This window comes from Malaclemys terrapin (genome assembly GCF_027887155.1).
Source record: "Malaclemys terrapin pileata isolate rMalTer1 chromosome 20 unlocalized genomic scaffold, rMalTer1.hap1 SUPER_20_unloc_2, whole genome shotgun sequence".
Classification (NCBI taxonomy): domain Eukaryota; kingdom Metazoa; phylum Chordata; order Testudines; family Emydidae; genus Malaclemys; species Malaclemys terrapin.
The window spans coordinates 346,741-366,131 of NW_026530189.1; the positions used below are offsets into that span (position 1 = coordinate 346,741).

At 62.7% G+C, this 19,391-nt stretch overlaps 1 protein-coding gene across 1 annotated transcript; it reads left to right on the forward strand.

Moving 5' to 3' along the window:
* Positions 1–82: 82 nt before the first annotated feature.
* Positions 83–17,166, forward strand: LOC128829514 (RNA binding protein fox-1 homolog 3-like). The gene is made up of 12 exons (XM_054014976.1): positions 83–262; positions 4,094–4,330; positions 12,504–12,647; positions 13,027–13,080; positions 13,654–13,746; positions 13,902–13,962; positions 14,228–14,281; positions 14,797–14,929; positions 15,168–15,207; positions 15,777–15,844; positions 16,266–16,338; positions 16,801–17,166. The coding sequence occupies exons 1-12, from the start codon at positions 176–178 to the stop codon at positions 16,843–16,845; spliced, it is 1,089 nt and encodes a 362-aa protein (XP_053870951.1). The 5' UTR covers positions 83–175; the 3' UTR covers positions 16,846–17,166.
* Positions 17,167–19,391: the final 2,225 nt, after the last annotated feature.

Genomic DNA, 19,391 nt, shown 5'->3' on the forward strand with positions numbered 1-19,391 from the left:
GCTGTCGGTGTCTCTCAGTGGCACTGTCCCAGCTGCCACTCAGGCCCCGGCTCCCTCCCCTCCACCGAGTGCCCAACACGCAGCTCGGGGCGGAGAGACGGACCCTGCGTAGCTGGCCGCCGGGTCTGTGGGACCCTCACCGCGCCGCCCGGTGTGGGGCCGGGGCCTACGAGCCATGCTGTCCTCTCCGGCCGTGGTGCTCCACCCGTACAGCCTGCCCGTTTACCCGCAGGTGCCCCAGTGCTACCCGGGCCTGGTTCAGGTACCCGCTTCCCCTCTGTGTGTGTGTGTGTCTGTGCCCGGCCGTGCCTGGGAGCCAGGAGTCCCCTGGGGGGGATCTGAAGGGGCGTCTGTAACACCTCGGGCCTGTCAGCGCCGCGGGGAGATAACCCCTTGCTCCCTGGATTCCTCGTCTCCGTTCGGGGGGCCTCCGTCTCCCGGGAGGTCAGATAGCGGAGACGGGCGGCCATGTATGGGAAGCACTATTTGCGGCTCTCGGGGAAGGCTAGAGAGGCCGGGGGCCCAGCGAATTCAGCTTCTCCGGGTCTGAGCGTTACCCCAGGGGCGGCAAGAGTCACGTCTTCTGCCCTTACCCTGGGGGGTTTGACCTTAGAGCAGATGGGTGCTCGCCCACCTCTGCAGCGGGGGGGGGGCCCTTGCGGGTCTGTACTCCCCCCGGCCTGGTTAGACCTGCTGTAAATCACACTCTAGGGTCCCAGCCCATGCCACCTCCGTCACCGCAGCGCCGCTGTGCCTTGGGGCTGCACGGAGGGGACCGGATGAAGGGGCCACAGGCCAGCGGAGAGTGGATCACCCAGCACCAGCTCCCAACACAGGAAGGGGCCAGAAACCCACAGCTGAGGGAGGGGGGGAATAACCAGCTCCCAGGGGAAACTTCCCCCAGCAGCTCCTTCACGTTGGGGTTTGCCCCCCAAAGCACTAGGAAGCAGGGGCGCTGTCCTGTCTGCTTCCAGCCTGTTGCGCTCTGGCTGATCAATGGCCAGCCCGTGCTAAACTCAGTGAGATCATGCAGCAGGGAGTTCCACCGGTCAAGCCGGAGGGGCATTTTTCTCAGGTCCCATCTGAATCTGCGGCCGTGGCGTTTTGCCAAATTGCCCCCTGGATGTGGCTTTCCAAGACAGGGCAGGTAGCGGCACCCCCCTGCTCCCCCATTCCTGTCCGCTCGCTGCACCCGTCTTCCCTCTCCTGAGCCCCATTGCTGGTCACTGCCCCTCCCCAGTTTGGAGCCTGTCCCACGTGGGAGTGGGGGCGTTGTCAAGTGCGACATGAAGGGGGGACCCAGCCCCTCGGGATTGAGGGGAGCTGGGCATACTCTGTTTATGCAGCCCTTCCCCCACCCCCGGGTTAGAGACACCCCTGGGGGGGGGGGGTGATGGGGGTTTGAGGCACCCCTGTCCCAACCCCCTGTCTCTCCCCCTCCTCCATGGGTCCGGAAGGCAGAGGGGCAGGACCCGCGGGCCTTTGTCTCCCCCCATCTCCCCTCACCGCCCCCCCCCCACGCCTTGAGTGATTGGGGAAGGTGCTGCTATTTATATCCAGCCAGATGCCTTGATAGCGGCTTCTAAAAACAGCTGGGGGGGCGGGGGGAAGATGGGAGGTCTTATCTATGGATGAGAGGCTGGGCCCCACATGGGGGGTGGGGGCGGCAGACTAAGCCTGGAGCAGCAAGTCCCTCCCCCCTTCACTTTTTATTATAAGAACCTGCCTGGTTTAGGATTGTGTGTGTGTGGGGGGGAATATTCCTGCTCAGGGCCCCCACTGGGCCAGCACCGGCTCTGATTTTATCCCCCCTGTTCCCAGCATTCGGAGCGACCCATCTACAATAACATTCCCCCCCCCATCCGAGCTAGGTGTCAGGCCCCAGCCACTTCTCGGGGACCCCCTGCTGCCCTCCCCCCGCAAGGAGGACCCCCGGGGGCTGTTGTCCACCCAAAACTGTCCCGCTGCCGCTCGCCCCGTCGGCTTGGGGCGAATCGCTGCGGCCGAAAGCCGCGGCAAAGGGCGGGGAAGGCGCGACGGGCCTTTGGGAATGGCGGGAATGGGGCAACGCCCGGTGGGTTTAAGAAAAATGTGCGGGCGCCGTATAGAGCCGGGCTGGCCACACTTCCTGGCCTCCGAGCCGCCGACGCCAACCTTCAGCCGATTCAAAATCACGCCTGATGGAGCTCGGGGCTTCTGCCCTGCGGGGAAAGGGGGCTCCGGGCTTTTCCCCATGGGAGGCACCAGCCGGGGCTGAGAGGAAGGGGAGCACGAGGATGAAACCCCCCCAGCCCCCTTTCCCCGCTGGACAGAAGCCCCTAGCCCCCCCACCCTGCCTCAGGGCAGAAACCCCAAGTCCCCCCTCAAGTCTGGTAGGTGGAGAATGGGCAGGGGCCTGGGGTGGGGGGGGCTCCATGAGTCACACTTGAACTGTTAAAAAGCCACATGTGGCCTGCGACCTGCGGATTTAGCCCCCCCTGATTTTAAACCTTCAACTCCGCCGTGACACCAGCTCATTTTTTGGCTCCCCAGGCGTTTCCCTGCCCCGATATTACACACTCATTCCCCCAAACCCGTGCGCCACCCAATCTGAAATCCAGGAGACGCAAGGTCTGAACGCAACGGCTGGAGAAATCCAGTCCGGGCGTTTCAGCCGTTTGCAGGCCCTGAGCATCAGCGCCGGACAAAACGCCAAGTCAGCGAATGAGGCTGGGGACTGCGGCAGGCGCCGGGGATTGCAGCAGCTGCAGTGGGGCGAAGGAAACGAGGGGCTGATCCCCGGGGGAGGACGAGCGGCGCTGGGGGCTGACGCCCCTTTACCCTGCTAGCTGGGGACCTCAGCGCCAGGGCTGGTCCTATCCAGCGCGAGTGGTTGTTAAAGAGGAAACAAATTCCCCAGTCCCCACCCACGTTAGTCCAGCGGGGCAGGGGCCGGGCACGGACCAGGCCGAACCCGGGGCCGGTTCAGCCCCCGAAGGGGTGGCTGTGGGGAGGCAGGTGTGGACATGGGCAGGGAGAGAGGGTCTGTGGGGCGGGGGGTTTCAGTGTCTGTGTGTGGGGGGATTGAAGAATTCTTGTGTAAGGAGATGGAGGGGGGTGAGACTTGAGTGGAGGGGGGGTGCAGGAGGGAGGGGTGGGGATGGAGATGGGAGGGGGTGTGGAGGGAGATGGGTGGAGGGATGGAGGGGGGTAAGTGGAGGGGTGGGGATGGAGATGGGTGAGTGGAGGGGGTGCAGGAGGGAGGGGTGGGGATGGAGGGGGGTGCAGGAGGGAGATGTGGGGACCCCTCACTTCCCACCCATTCCCCGGGGAGCAGGGTGCGGGTTTGCCCCATGCCTGGGGTGAGGGGGCAGCGAGCGGGGCGGGGGATGGGGCAGGGAGGCTGACTCCCCAGGTCTGGGAGGGGCTCTGGGGGGGGCAGGTTGTCCCTGGGCTGGGGGCTGCTGAGGGGGGGTGGTCTCCCGGGGGGGCCCCCGGCAGACCCTGCAGCTGTCGGGCTGCTCCCTGGGAGGGTTAGAAAATCCTCAAACAGCTGAAAAAGGCGACAGCCCAAATAGGGTCTGGGGGACGGGGGGGCGGGTTGATAAGGGGCGGCCAATGGGACGCCCCCCCACACCCCGTCCCACTCCCCATTGGCTGCTGCTAGGATGCAGACCCCCCCGCGGCTGGCCTTATAGCCCCTGGGCCGGGGGACAAAGGCAGCATCCCCCCAGCATCCCCCAGCCAGGCCCCCCGGCCCCAGGCAGCTGCTGGGATGGGGCTGGCGCTCAGTGTAGGTGGGTGGGTGTCCGTGTGACAGAGAGCGGGGGGGAGCCCGGACTCCTGGGTTCTCTGCCTGGCTCTGGGAAGGGAGTGGGATCTGGTGGTTAGAGCAGGGGGGCTGGGAGCCAGGACTCCTGGGTTCTCTCCCCGGCTCTGGGAGGTCTAGTGAGTTAGAGCCAGGGAGGGGGTGGGGAGCCAGGACTCCTGGGTTCTATTCTCAGCTAGATGTCGTGTGTTACCCAGGCAGGGGGCCCCTTTCCCCAGTGCTAAGTGGGGATGGGGAAGGACCTGGCCCCTGCTCCTGGTCTCACTTCTCCTCTTCTTTCCCCAGCAGGGTAGCCAGGATGCCGCTGCCCCCGCCGACCCCATGACTCAGACGTACCCCGCCCCGTACCCCCCGGCCCCGGCCCGGCTGCCCCCGCCCTTCCGCCCGCCCGGCGCCCTGCAGGACTACCCGCCGCAGACCCCCGCCGAGCACGGTCTGTGTCTCTACCCGGCTGGCCAGCCCCACCCGGAGCACGCCGCCCCGCCGGAGCCCCTGGTGCCAGCCCTGCCTCCTCCCCCTGCGGTGAGTGCCTGGCCCCCTTCGCCCGGGAGACGCCTTCCTGCCCCTTCCTTCTGCTGCGTGGCCCCCTTCCCTGCACCCACCTTCCCGCTTCCCCCAGCAATCCGTCCCTCCCCGGTGTCGAGTGGGCAGAGATGTTGGCATGGGGCCTTCATAGCCAGGCTGGAGGTGGCCTAAAGGCTCTGCCCCCACAGAGGGTGGATTGGGGGCATGGTTTGGGTGCACTGCACTGTGTCTATTCTCTGCCCCCCAGGGCCCATAGCAGGCGGATCAGGGCGCACTGCACTGTGTCTATTCTCTGCCCCCCAGGGCCCATGGGGGCGGATCGGGGGCATGGCTGGAGGGCACTGGTGGCAGCTCCGTAGCAGTGGGAGGGGCTGGGATCTGGGCCCACGGGGGACAGGAGGAACGTGGCCGCGTCGGCTGGGTGCAGATCCCTTTGCAGCCCCCGCTCGGCCAGCGCCGGACTAGGGTAGGGGGTCATCTCCCCAGCATGGGGTGGTGAGGGCCCAGGGGTGTTTGGATCTGAACCCTCCCCCCTTCCCCTCGATCCCAAGCTCCCCCCCCCCCTTGCCTTGACCCTCAGCTGCCCAGATGTGTGTGTTTGGGGGGGGGGGAAGTGGGGGCACGTGTAACCCACACACCGGGTCACCGAGACCTCCAGCGTCTGCCCTACAGACTCAGCTAACAGCCAGTTGCATTAAGGCTCCAGGCCCCAGGTTCGGGGTTACACATGCCCCTGTTGTGGGGGAGGACACCCCCCCTCACGCCCGGTGCTGGGGGTTACGGTGCCTCCTCCCCCCTGTCTCGGGGCAGCTGGGCGTCCCCTGCCCTGGGCTCCTGTGCGCTCTGCCCATATTGGGTCATGGTGTCGCCTGCCCCCGCCGGGATCGGATTCCACCCTCCCCCCCAACACCGGCAGCTGTTTATCTGCACATGGAACAAATGGTGCATTCCTGGGCCCCCCCCACACCCAGCCACAAATGCACAAACAGCTCCGGAAAGGACACGGTGTCCTCTGAACCCCTGGGAACCAGGGGCCATGCCCCCCACCTCCCTCTGGGACCCCAGTGAGACACCTCCCTGCCCCAGGGAGCTCCCCTCGCCCCCCCCCGCACTGCTGTCATCTGGGTTGTTCATCGTGACCCTGCTGCTTGGGGTCCCCAGATGGAGAGCGTGGCCGTGGGGGGTGGGAGGGGTGGCTACATGGAGTGCCCCCGGCCACTTCCTAATCCTGGGGCTGTCGGTTTGGGGCTGGAGCCCTGAGGTGGGTGCTGAGAACTAGCCCCCCCTCTTCAACCAGGGGCATTTGCACTGATTGGGGATCTCTGGTGCCCCCCTCAACCTGCCCCCTACACCCAGAATGGGGTGGCACAGAGCCCTCCTTTCCCTCCCCTGCTCAGCAGCCCCCCCCCAGATTTCAGATCCCTTTGTGCCATAGAAAAAGCCCCCCACCCCACCCGCTCTGCTCAGTGTCAACCAACCCTGCCCCCCCCCCACAACCCGTTGTGCTGCCCTTTGCAAGATGAGGGGTGAGAGCGACGCTGAGCGACCAGGGACGGTAAATGGCGCAGCAGCCAGCAGCGCGGTACCGGTACCCCGGGAAGGAGCTGGGCGGGAGGGGGGGCAGGAGAGCTGCGTACCGGAGATGGGGGTTAGACAGCTGCCCCCAGGCTGGTGTTTGTGGAGTGGGATGTCAGGAGGTCCAGGCTGAGTCTGGAAGGAGTTTGGGGGCAGCAGATTGTGAAGGGACCTTTGTAGACGTGTGTATGTGAGTGTGTGTGTGTGTGTGTGTGTGTGTGTGGGGGCAAACCAAGGCCAAAGTGGCCCCTCCCTCTCCGCGGGTGGGTGCTCCTGTGGTGAGCCAGCTGCCCCTCGCTTCTGGCACTGCAGCATCCCCTGGTGGGCGAAAGGTGTCATTGCGGCGCCTCCCTGGCCCAACCGATTATTCTGCGGGATGGGAAGAAAAATCTGCGGGGGACATGAATTCTGCTCTTATGTTTTGTGTGTTAAAAACGGGGAGGGGCATGGCCCTGTGGTCCCCCGTGCGCCCCCCCCCATGCCGGTAGTTTGAGTCTCAGATTGTCAGTGAGGGAGGTTGCCTTTCCGGGTGCCCTGCAAGGAGCTTCCGGCACCCAGACGCGGGCCTGTTTGGGGTTCAGTGAGAACAAACTGCGGGCTCAGGCTGGGGATCCCCAAGGGGCTTTGGGCTCTGTCACGGAGGCCCCCGGGCGATGCTCTGGAACTGCTCCCCACAAAGCCAGTCAGGACTTTGGGGAGCCTCCTCTCCCTCGGAGCAGACAGTCTTCAGGGCAAGAAGCTCGTATGGCTTCACCCTCATGGGTCTCTCCCGGAGCATTCAGCATATGCCCCTCCGTGCGCTTCCCACAGCGAGTCCGCCCAGGCGGGGTCCTGGGGAAGCCAGAGGGTCCTGCACCCCCACTTTGCAGTCAGACGTGACTCTCAGCCAGCCAGTAACATAGAGGTTTATTAGATGACAGGAACACGGTCTAAAACAGAGCTTGTAGGTCCAGCGGCGAACGGGACCCCTTGGCCAGGTCCATTCTGGGGTTCAGAGAGCTAGACACCCACGTCTGCCCTCACTCCTCGTTCCCAGGTAGCTCCAACTCTGAAACCCCCTCCAGCCCCTCCTTCTCCCGGCTTTTTCTCTTTCCTGGGCCAGGAGGTCACCTGATCTCTTTGTTCACCTTTAGCTATTTCCTTGCAGGGGGGAAGGGGCCCCAGCCATTTGTTGCCAGGGGGACAGAGTGTCAGTGATTTATGTGCACTGGCCTTTATCCCACCACCTAGAGACTTAAGAAATGCATAGGGGAAACTGAGGCACGCACACAGTATTCAGAGGAAACATTAAGAACAGTCCCACTTCGTCACAGGCTCCCCCAGAGTTCTGGGTTTGTTGCTTAGGCGCTGTGTTTGCAGCACCTCGTGGAGCCAGCAGGGGGTGCCGTGCCCCCCCCAAAGGCAGACGCTTTTGCCCCCTTGCAGGCTGGGATGGTCACTTTAGACCTGTGACACCAGCATTTCAGCCCCCGCAGTGTCCAAAACTCACAACGCGGCCCCCAACATCGCTAGATGAGAGAAACAGCCCACTGCGGGTTCTGTGCACTCGGCCTCACGTCCCGTTTCCCACCTTTTCTCCTCAGCCAGGTGGGCGAGAAGCATCCAGTTTTGGGTTTTTTTTTTTTTTTATTGTCAATGCTAGTTGAGATCGGCTCATAATCACGTGACTCTGAGAGCTGGGGATTGAAGCCAATGACCAAACAACGGGAGAGTTTGCAACAAAGCGCTCGAATCCTCTACGGACTCCAAACAGACTCGGTCTCTCAGCGCCGAGGTGCGGGGTGACCAGGCAGGCAGGACATGTCTATGCTAGAAACTTCGGTCGACCAAGGTCCCCTCCTCCCTCCTGGGAGCCTCCCTGCAGCTGGGCTCCCCGCTGGGAGTGGGGAGCCCCCCGGGACAACCCCCCACCCACCTTGGCATCCTTGTCAGTTTCACAATTCCAGCAGGGAGCTGTGAAATTGACAAGAGCGACATCCAACAGCCCTGGGGCTTATGTCGGTGTAGTTAGGGTGGTGGTGTTATATTGGTGTAATAGGGCACCTACATTGGTGGGACCAGGGGTGCTGGAACTGGGGGGCCGGGACGGGGGGCCTGGCCCATCCACTTTTCCCTGGGGCGGACCCCACCTCTTTCTCCTCCTCTTCCCCCCGAGGCCCCAGCCCCCCAGCCAAGCCGGCACGGAGCCTGGGCAGCTGTGGGACCACACGGACCTTCCCCTTGCCCATGGTGCAGGGGGGCTGAGAGCCCCCGCCCTGGGTCCCCGCCCCCCGGGCTCCCCGCCCGGCCCAGGGCAGGTGGAGGGTCTGCGACGCTACGCCAGTTCCCCACAGATGCCCACCCGGCTCCTAGCATGGCCAGGCTGTGGCTCTGCCCCCCACCCCTGCCCCCAGCCACAGCCGGGTCGGGGAGAGCAGCGTGGGCAGCAGCGGGGAGTCTGGGTCCCTTCACCTGCCCTGGGTGGGGGGTCCTGGGGGTCGGGGACACAGGCAGGGGGCTGCTTTCTCCCCAGCCCCACTCCGGCTTCTGGCTTGGCTGGGGCCTCCGGGAGAAGAAGGGGGGGGGGGCGGGCCCTTGGGGGGAAGGGGAGGGGCGTGGCTCTCCAGGGCCCACGGGTGGGATCAAGGCTGGAGTGTGGACTCTGCCGCCGAGCGTTCCCCTCCTGCCCGCTGGTCTCCCCTCGAGACCTGTGACCCCCCCCCCCCCCCAAGCCACGCCCGCCAAACTTCCTAGCCCGGCGAAGAGCGAGCGCGGCGAATGCTGGAGGGGCGTGCGTGGGTGGTGGCTGGTGCGGGGTTCCTTCTCCGAGGGCCTCTTTTCCCGGCGGCTGCCGGATCTGACACCTCTTGGCTCCTAGCGATGCGGCGAATGACTCTGTCTCTTCCCCCCCTCTCCGGCTAGGGCCCCCCCCGGGGCGTTGGCAGCGGCGCTGACGGATCTCCCGGCAAAAGCAGGTTTTTGTCCCAGGCATCTTGGAATCCGTCACGTTTCTCGGGCCTAGTAGCATTAATCAGTGATCCGCCTCGATCATCCCTACTCACCCCCTGGCGCCGCACCTGCCTGCCTCAGTTTCTCTCTGCACCCCTCACCACCCCCACCCACCCACCCACCCCCCCGGCTGGATACGGTCCCTGGGCTTCGGCGGGGGCGATCCCGGTTGAACTTGTCTTTAAGAGCGGAGCGGCTCCAGGGCTAGGTGGCCGGTCCGTGGAGAGTTGGGGGAGGGCGGGGGAAGGGGGGGAAGGGGACATAGCTAGAGGGAGGGAAGCTGCTCGGATGAACCCCCCCTGCTCTGAGCCGCTGGGAACCCCAGGGCAGAGCATCGGGTGCGGCTGCCGCGTATCTGACTGTTCACGCGGCCGAGGGAAAGGGACGTTTCAAACAATCGTGCACACGCACGCTGGCGTGAGCGTATCACACATATCCCCCCTTGCACCTCCACCTGGTGTTTTGCACGCCCCCACACACTGCACGGAGGCCAGACACGCCAGCCTGGCACGAGCACGCACCGACACTTCACATACAGTCACGCCCCTCCCCCTCCCGCGCGTGAGCTGAGGGCGCACACCCACTCTTCACTCCTATGCACGGGGGCGTTCGCACTGCACACACCCCTGCTGCGTGAGCCTCCAACCCTGCCCCCCCCCCCCGTCCCCCACAGGCACCCATGCAGTTTGCACGCAGCCTAGGGTGACCAGATGTCCCGATTTTATAGGGACAGTCCTGATATTTGGGGCTTTTTCTTATATAGGCTCCTATTACCCCCCACGCCCGTCCTGATTTTTCACACTTGCTGTCTGGTCAGCCTAACACAGCCCCATGCCTGGGCTGGTACATGGGCATGTGCGCACACACACCCCCACACACACATGTGAATGCACCTGCCCCGACCCTCCTGAGAGGCCGCAGAGAGAAGTTAAAGACAAGTTCAACCCCATCTCTCTTGCCGGGTTAACCGGTTTCACGCCTTCTGACCTGGTGGCTGCGCTCCGTGCCGTGGGCGACACCCTCCCGGCGGGCGGGCGGGCGGACCCCGGATGCGGCATCTTGGCCCGTGCATTGGAGGATGTCTGAGATCTGAGGCCTTGGGCTGAACTGAGCTGTCTGCATGGACAGAGGAGAGAGCGTCCGTCCCTGTGGGAGAGGCGGGATTCCTTCAGCTCCTAGCGCGGTGAAAAAGCCCGTCCTGGCCCTCTCTCCCCCACTAAACCCCCCTGCTTCTCGTCACTAACTGCCTTGCTTGTGTCAGCGTGTGCTAACCCGACGGCCCAGGACCTCTGCGTGCGTTCGTGCCTGCTCCCTGACGGCTCAGCATCGTGTGCCCAGCAACGGCTCGCACCTGGCTCTCGGCTGGGAGCCAGAGGTCCCGGCACTGAATCTCCCTGGATCCCCTGCCCCGGCTGGTACGGGAGCCAGAGCTGCTGTCTCGGTACCGGCCGGCGTCGATACCGTTGACGGGGCCCGTCTCCCAGGCTGTGGCAGTTCTTCATACTGAGCGGGGTGTGGGTGGGGTTGTTCCCCCCAGAACTGACTCTCTGAAGGGACACGGGCATGAATCACTGAATCTGCAAGTGAGATGGTGAAGGCGCCGAGGTGCCACAGGACAAGGGTGGGAGGGGAATATCAGTGGGGAGAGGTGTAAAAGGGAGATAGCAGGAGATCCTGGTGTGCTGTCAAAGGGGGGGAGGGGCCTCACAAAAAGTGAAATGCCTGCAAACTGCATGGACATTTTTTAAAAATCCCCATAAGAGAGGCTCCGACTATATGTATGCCACAAATTAAGAAAAAAAAAAGGTAAGAGGACCACAACCCCCCCCTCTTCCAAAACCTGTGCCCATAGCTAACCAACTGAGGTGTGGTTAGAGATGAGAGGACAGCTTTTAAAAATTAGAAGTCAAATTCTACTGAGGAAAATAGAAAGGAGCATCAACTCTGGCAAGTCAACCGTAGAAGTACAATTAGGGCGGCCAAAAAAGACTGTGAAGAGCAGCTAGTGAAAGACACAAAAACTAACAGCAAAATTTTTTTTTAAAGTACATCAGCGGCAGGAAACCTGACAAATAATCAGTGGAGCCACTGGCCGGTCAATGTGCTAAGGGAGCAGTCAAGGATGATAAGGCCGTTGCGGAGAAGCTAAATGAATTTTTTGCATCGGTCTTCACTGCAGAGGGTGTGAGGGAGATTCCCACACCTGAGCCATGCTTTTTAGGTGACAGATCTGAGGAACTGTCCCAGATTGAGGTGTCCGTAGAGGAGGTTTTGGAAAAAAATGATACACTAAACAGTAATAAGTCACCAGGAGGAGATGGGATTCACCCAAGAGTTCTGAAGGAACTCCAATGTGAAATTGCAGAACGACTAACTGTCGTCTGTAACCTATCGCTTAACTCAGCCTCAGGGCCAGGTGCCTGGCGGATGACTGATGTAACTGATTGTTTAAAAAGGCTCCAGAGGTGATCCCGGCAATGACATGGTAGAAACTCTAGTAAAGAACAGAATGATCAGACGCGCAGACGAACCCGATACGGTGGGGAAGAGTCAACGCGGCTTTTGTAAAGGGAAATATAATCCCGACTCCACATTCAAAATGCTGGGGTCTAAATTAGCGGTTGCCACTCAAGAAAGAGATCTGGGAGTCATTGTGGATAGTTCTCTGAAAACATCCACTCAATGTGCAGCGGCCGTCAAAAAAGATAAATTCTAACAATGTTAGAAACCATACGGAGATGGATAGAAAATAAGACAGAAAAGATCATAATGCCCCCGTATAAAGCCAGGCTGTGCCCGCTCCTTGAATACTGTGTGCAGTTCTGGTCGCCTCATCTCGAAAAAGATAGATTAGAATTGGAAAAAGTACAGCAAAGGGCAACAAAAATGACGATGGGTACAGAACTGCTTCCACACAAGGAGAGACTAAAAAGCCCGTGACTGTTCATCCTAGAAAAGAGATGCCTAAGGAGGGGCTAAAATCACGACTGGCGTGGAGAAAGGGAGTAGGGAAGTGTTATTGCCGCTTCAGGTAAGACCAGAGCCAGGGGTTACTCAGTGTAATTAATAAGCAGCAGGTTTAAAATAAACCTAAGGAATTATTTCTTCACACAGCGTACCGTCAACCTGTGGAACTCCTCGCCAGGGGATGTTGTGAAGGCCAAAAGTAGAACTGGGTTAAAAAAAAAAGGAACGAGATAAATTCACGGGGGATCGGTCCATCAATGGCTATTAGCCAAGAAGGTCAGGGATGTAACCCCATGCTCTGGGGGTCCCTAAACCTCTGACTGCCAGAAGCTAGGAATGGGCGACAGGGGATAGATCCCTTGACTATTCTCTGTTCTGTTAATTCCCTCTGGGGCGCCTGGGATTGGCCACTGTCGGAAGACAGGATACTGGGCTAGATAGACCATTGGTCTGACCTAGTATGGCCACTCTTATGGGATCCCATTGTGGGGGTTAACGGGGAATTCTGGGGGAGGGGGATATCAGGGAATCTTGGTGGGGGGGTGTAATGGGATCCTGGGGCTCCAATGGAGGTAAGCAGGGGATCCCAGCGTCTCTTTGCCCCAGCTCTGTCCGGTTTATCTCTTGGGGTTCCCTCCAGCCAGCCGAGGAGAGTCCCGCGGCCGCTCTCACCCCAGATGGTCAGGAGGCAGAGAGTGAAGACAGCAAATCCCAGCCCAAGCGGTTACACGTCTCCAACATCCCCTTCCGCTTCCGTGACCCCGACCTGCGGCAGATGTTTGGGGTGAGTCCAACGTGGGGGGGTAGAGCTCACGGCCTAGGGGGTTGGGAGCTGGTGTGTGTGTGTGTGTGTGTGTGTGTGTGTGTGAGCCCCGTGGTGATGGGGGGACAAGGTACCACCTGTGGCCCAGACGGCCTGTGGGGGTGGGGTGTTGTGTACAACCCTGGTGTGTTTGTGTATGTGAGCCCTGTGGTAATGGGGGGACAAGTTACCACCTGTGGCCCAGATGGCCTGGGGGAGGGGTGTTGTGTAGCACCCATGGTGTGTTTGTGTGTGTCACACCGAGGGCCCTTCTAGGGACCTGTGATCTGTCGGGCCCCACTGGGTTGTGGAGGGGTCGGTCACTGATTCCTGTCTTGTTCCCCCCCCCGCCCTTTTCAAGCAATTCGGGAAGATCCTAGATGTGGAAATCATCTTCAATGAACGCGGCTCCAAGGTGCGGAGGCGCTGAGCGGGAGGGCCCAGAGGGGCACGAACCGGGACGTGGGGCAGGGAGGGACCCTGCGTGTGTGTGTGTGTTTGTGTGAGAGTGTGTGTGTAAGTGTGTGTTTGTGTGAGAGTGTGTGTGTGTTTGTTTATGTGAGTGTTTGTGCTTGTGTGTGTGTGTGTGTGTGTGCATGAGTGTGAGAGTGAATGTGTGTGTGTGTGTGTGCATGTATGTGCGTGCGTGAGAGTGTGTGTGTGTGAGCGTGTGTGTGTGTCTGTGTGCGTGTGTGTGTTTGTGTGAGGGTGTGTGTGTGTTTGTGTGCGTGTGCGTGAGTGTTTATGTGTGTGAACGCCGGGGACTAGACACACCCCAGGGCGGAGGAGGAGCCGTGTGGGGTGGGAGCCCCTCGAGCCCGAGGGGGATGAAAGCGGGGCTCCTGGCAGGGTTTAAAAGCCCCCAGCGGGGCCTGGCCAGGGCAGCTGCATGACCCCTTGTGTCCCCGCCCCACACCCCCGCGTAGCCCCCCCGCTCTCCCCAGCCAGCCGCAGCCTCATCCCGCCCCGGCCTCTCCCCGGCCTGCAGGGTTTTGGCTTCGTGACCTTCGACAGCAGCCAGGATGCGGACCAGGCGCGAGAGAAGCTGAACAGCACCGTTGTGGAGGGCAGGAAAATTGAGGTCAGTGCCCTATGGCGGGACGGGGGGGGGGAACCCAGGTGGTTTCACTGCGGGGGGTAGCTTGGCTCTCAGCCCCATGGCGGTGCGGGGTGGTGGGGGGGGCTGGCTTTGCCATGACCCCGGACTCGCTCACCTCTCCCCCCTCCCCCCCGCAGGTGAACAACGCCACGGCCCGTGTGGTCACCAAGAAGCCTCCGGCAGCGCCTGCGGTGAACGGTACAAGGGGGCGGGGGCGGGGTGTGTGGCTCCCCCCCCCTCCTGGCAGGGCCCCCACTCGGCCATGCTGCAGGCCCCTCCTGCTGCTGGCGCCAGGGGACAGGGACACCCCCGTCCCGTGGCAGCCGGGCAGACAGCTGTCTCTGATGTGCCCCGGGCCGGGTCTGTGGGGAGAGTCGGGTGCCCTGGGCTGAGCTGGGGAGGGAAGGGGGGCTGGGACCCCCCCCATCCGGTCTGATGCTCCCCCTTCTCTCTCGGCGGCTAGGTTGGAAGATCAACCCCTTGGTTGGCACTGTCTACACCCCCGACCTCTACACAGGTGGGACTTTTCCTCCCTCCCTCCTGCCGTTGTGTCTCCCCAGGCCTGTCCCCCCTGCCCACATCTCCATCTCCCTCTCCCGTCCGGCCCCACAAGGATCTTCTCCTGTTCCTGCCCCCACCATGTCTCCTGCTTTGCCATCACCCGCCTCCCATCACGGGCGGCGGGTGAATCCCCCTTTCAGGGACGCTAGCCCCCCCCGGTCTCCCCCTTTAAGCCTGAAGCCCCGCCCCTACATCCCACCTACCCCGAGCCGGAGCCCCGAGCCTCCTCCACCCCCCACCACAGCCGGTGGCTGGCCCGAGCACCAGCCCGACCCCTGAGCCCCCGCCAATTTTGGGGGAGAGGGGAGCAAGGGTAGGGGCTCAGGGCAGAGCGTGGGTGGGGCCCCAACCCTCCCCTGGCCTATTATACCCACTGCCCATGCCCCATCCCTTTCCCATCCCCCATTCTCCCCTTATATCCCCTCGCCCACACTCACACGCTGTGGTGCTGACCGTCTGCTCTGTCCCCAGTGGCCACCATCCCCTACCCGATGGTGGCCCCGGCGGCGCTGGCCTATCGCGGGGGCCTGCGGGGCCGTGGCCGAGCCATCTACAGCCCGATCCGGGCAGCTCCTGCCCCGTCGCCCGTCCCTGCCTACGGGAGGTGAGCCCGCGGCGGGCGGGAACCAGTGTGGGGGGGTGGGCGTTGATTCTGGTGGTCGGGAGGGCGGAGGGGACATCGGAATAAAACTCTGGCCGCTTTTGGAGGGGCACTTTCTGTGCACCCCGCGGCCGAAGGAGCTGGATCTGGGGCAGGGACGTGGATGGGGCGGGGGTGTGTGTGTGTGTCAGTGCTGGTGGGGGGCTTACGGCCGGAGCTGACGCTTCTTCTTTCCCCACAGTGTGGTGTACCCAGAAGGGCTGTACGGCACCGATGTCTATGTAAGTCTCTGGCGCTCTGGTGGCCGTGTTGTGTGTGTGTGTGTGTGGGGGTGGTGGTATATCTGGGCTACACCAGTGCCTGGCACGTCTCCCCCACCCGCTGGGTCCCTGTCTCTCTGGGCTGCTGCGGGAGCATCCCGGGCTCCTGAATCCCTGCCCCACACTCCGGGGAGCTGCGGGGGAGGGTTGTGCCAGCGTATGGGGCTGGGGTTTGGGAATCTGCAGGAGGAGGTGTGGGGGGTCAAAGCGTTTCTCCCCTGCCCTGTGAGCGCTGCCCCACCCCTCCGTCTGTCTCAGCCTCAGAGGGAGGAAAAGGGGGGATGACAGCCTGAGACCGGCCCCCCACCCCGTTAGTGCCCTCGGTGCCTCTTTCCTCCCTTGAGCGCGCACGGAGACGTCCGCTCCCTGGGAATGAGCTGGCAGACCGAGCCCTGGTCCTTCACTGTGGAACAGGAGCGATTAGGGAAGCTGCCCCCCCCCCATGCTTTGCCCTCGGAGGGTATCGTGGGTGGGGGGGTGCAGGGTGCAGGGGCTGTCCGGGGGCTCACGCCCGTTCCTGGCTGTTTCAGGGCTATGCAGCTTACCGTGTGGCACAACCCCCTGGGGCGGCGGCAACGGCAACGGCATACACCGACGGGTAAGTGTCGGGGCGAGGGGAATACCAGCCAAGGGCGCTGTAGAAGTTGGGGGGGGGGGGCTGCCCAAGGCCAGAGCACCCCCTTCCTGTCCCCGGCTGGCTGCTCCGGCGCTGAGCCGGCTGCCCTTTCTTCTGGCACCACAGCAGCCCCTGCTGGGCTAAAGGTGTAACGGCAGCGCCTCCCCGGGAGAATCAATTATTCTGCGGGGTTGGGAAATAATCAGTGGGGGACATGAATGCTGCGCTTATGTTTCTTTTGTTAAAAAGTGGGGGGCCCATTTTTAAAAGTGGGGGGAGCATGTCCCTGCCAGTTCTGGCACCGGTGCTACCAGCTCCTCCTCGCACAGCTGGCTGTGTGTGTGTGCACCCGCGTGTGCAAAGTGTTCACTCCCTAACACCGGCCTCTGCTCTGCTCCCCCAGGTACGGCCGGATCTACACCACGGCAGATCCTTACCACCACGCCGTCACTCCAGCCTATGGTGTCGGGGCCATGGTGAGCAGCAGCCAGCGGGACTCCCCGGCCCGTGTCGGGCCTGTCCCCGAGCCCCGTTCCCCGATTCTCTCCCCGCCTTACCCCGTTCCAGCCCCCTCGTCCCCTCCCTGCCTCACGGGTGGCCCTGCTCCTCCCTGGCAGAAGGTCTCCCTCAACACGGTCCCGAGCCGACAGACCGGTTCTTTCCGGTGACGGGGCTCTGCTCACGGACCGAGGCGGTTGCCTGGGCAGATCCACTCACGCCCTTAAGCCCAGCCTGGCGGCCTCCCCCACCCTGCCCAGAACCCCAATCCCATCTGGGAGACACCCCCCCCCAGACCCTGCTAGGCAGCCCCCGCCCACACACACTCTGCCCTGCCGGTGCCCCCTCCCTCTCTCACCCCACCCATGCCCGGTCGGTGCCCCCTTCTGCCCCACCCCGCCGAGCAGCTGATGCTAATGGCGCCGTCTCTGCCCCGGCAGGCCAGCCTGTACCGCGGAGGGTACAACCGCTTCACGCCGTACTGAGGAACCGAGGGCCGGCGGCCGTGATGGGAAGGGGCCTGGGCAGTGGGCTCTGAGATCTCGGTGTGGATAGCGACGGGCACGTTCCATCGAGTCCCCTGCTCCCAACACAGAGTGTCCCGGATGGGTCGGGACTCCCAGTCCTAGCACCCCAGACCCGTTACCCAGAATCCCCTGCGGGGGACCCCAAGTGGCACCAGCACCGTGTTATCCAGAATCTGCTGGGGGGGCCCCCCGCCTGGTCCCAGCGTCCTGTTACCCAGAATCTCCCCGGGGAACTCTACCCGGCCCCAGTGTCCTGTTACCCCAGATCCTGCCTGGCTCCTGGCCATAGAGACAATGGGGTGGTACATGCAGAGAGGGGAGCGCTGCTGCCCCACAGGCAGTGGAGATGAGGGTGAATTTGGCCAGTGTTTAATAATCCGATGCCTGCGTCCCACCCGGGGCAGGATGGGGCCGTAAAGGGGTCACCGAGTGGGGCTTGGGAAAGGGGGGTTTGGTCTTTCCCAACCGTCCCAGACGACCGTACCCCGTTCAGGACTCTGTTCTGTCTTGCCTCCCCCCATGTTTCACCCCTCTTAAAAACGACGTCAACCTCATGAACGTGCTCACACCAGGGCTTAAATTCAGCCGCTGCTGTCCGGAGCGGAGCTCTGGGCAATATTTTCCAACCCCCCTGGAGTTTTTATAGCATGTTGGGGCGCGGGAGGCATTGCGGGGAGGGAAATACTCCCTGAGAATTTTAGCCCTGGCTTGCCCGCATGAGTAAATGACAGCAAACGCGTGTCTAATACAGCTAGGGTGACCAGATGTCCCGATTTTATAGGGACAGTCCCGATATTTGGGGCTTTTTCTTACCAAGGCTCCTATTACCCCCCCCACCCCCATCCCGATTTTTCACACTTGCTGTCCGCTCACCCTAAATACAGTGTGAATCCACACGGGACGTTACCGGAGAACATAGTCTCTCGAGCAGCCAAACCAGGCCTTGTCCGTATGAAATTGGAATGATTTGGCTGGGGCTTTTTATGTCACCTGTTGTAAAACTGGACCACTATCTAGATGAGTTGACGTCCGCACGGAAGACCTCCGCGTTCCCCGCCCTGGCTGAGAGCCACTGCCACGGAAAAAAGAAAACCCGGGGAAATTCTAAACCTGGGGCTGTTCCCAAGGGTCAGGGCCCGGGATCGTGGCCAGAGGCCTCAGGCAGCCGCTAAGCAGGGAAGGTGAGACTGAATCTCCCAGCATCTCGCCCTGGGCTCAGGGACCCGACGTTGACTGAATTCCTTTTCCAACTAGCGCCCGTCTCTCTCAGCTCCCTACCCCGCCTCTCTCCATTTCTCTGTAGCTTTCTCCCCCCTCCTGTGTCCTGCATGCGTCCTGCGCACTTTCAGCTCCGCACCGGTGTCTTTTGTGTTTAGCAAACACTAGGCTGGGGGCCTGTCCCATGTGCTGGCCCGGGCCGGGGTTGCGTTGAAAGCAGGTTGAGCGGCGAGAGGTTTGAACCGTGGCGAATTTCAGGGTTTCTCCCGGCGCCCGAGCCAGGCCTCGCCCCAGCGCAGTCTCTCAGGGAAAGCACTCAACTGCCAAAGCCTCTCTCCTGGCCCCGTTTTCTTGTGTGTAATAAAGCTCTGCTCTCGGCTTCGCTCTCCGGCCTTTCGCTTTCACGCTCTGTCGCTCTCGTGCTGTGTGTCTGTCTCCCTCCCTCCCGCTGCTGGTTCCTGGCAGGGCTGCGGGGCCCCGGGGCTACAGCGAGGCCAACCCCCCAGCGGCTATGCCCAGGCCCGGCTTGGTGCCTGCGGGCGGGTGCAGCCCCCGCCACCCTGTGCCACCTGGGAGAAGGACCAGGCTTGTGGCAGGATGGGGGGGGGGGGGTGAGATGCAGGATCCCCCCCTCACCCAAGCTGCCCCAGTCGTATGGAGCAGGAAAGCCATACGGTCGACCGGGACAGACCCCCGTCCCCAGTGTAGGGCTCCTGGCTGCATTGCTCTGTCAGTGCCCCATCCCGGCTGGGTTTGCCCCCAGCCCCATGGCCCTCCGGCGCCTGCCACAGTGAGGTTGTCTCTGTGGGCCTGGAGGCTCAGACCCTGGGAAGTGAGAGCATGGCTGGCTCTACACCCTCCTGCCCTGTGGGGTCACTGAGAACAGTCATCTCCCCCTTCCCGCCCCCCGCATGTAGGGTGTGGCCTTTCTCATCCTCGCCCTCCAGCGTGTGTGTGTGAGACAGACAGATCCTCTGGCAAAGGCAAGGGAGGGGGCGATGCAGGAACCCCTCTGTCTGCTCCGACGTGGCTCGGGGTCTTTCTCCCCTTCGCTCGCCCGGCGGCTTGCGCTAGCTCGCTCTCTCTTTAGCTCCGGCCCGTTCGCACCCCCCGGCTCGCTTGTTTCTTTCGCTCGCCCAGCTGCAGGCGCTCGCTCGCTGAGCCCTGCTCTCTCCTGGCTTCTCGTCCCAACACTGGCCACACAACCTCGCCCCCTGGCACGCCCCTCTGCTCCAGTCCCTCTCCCGCGCCGGCTCGCTTGCTCCGACACGCACGTTTCTTTGCTC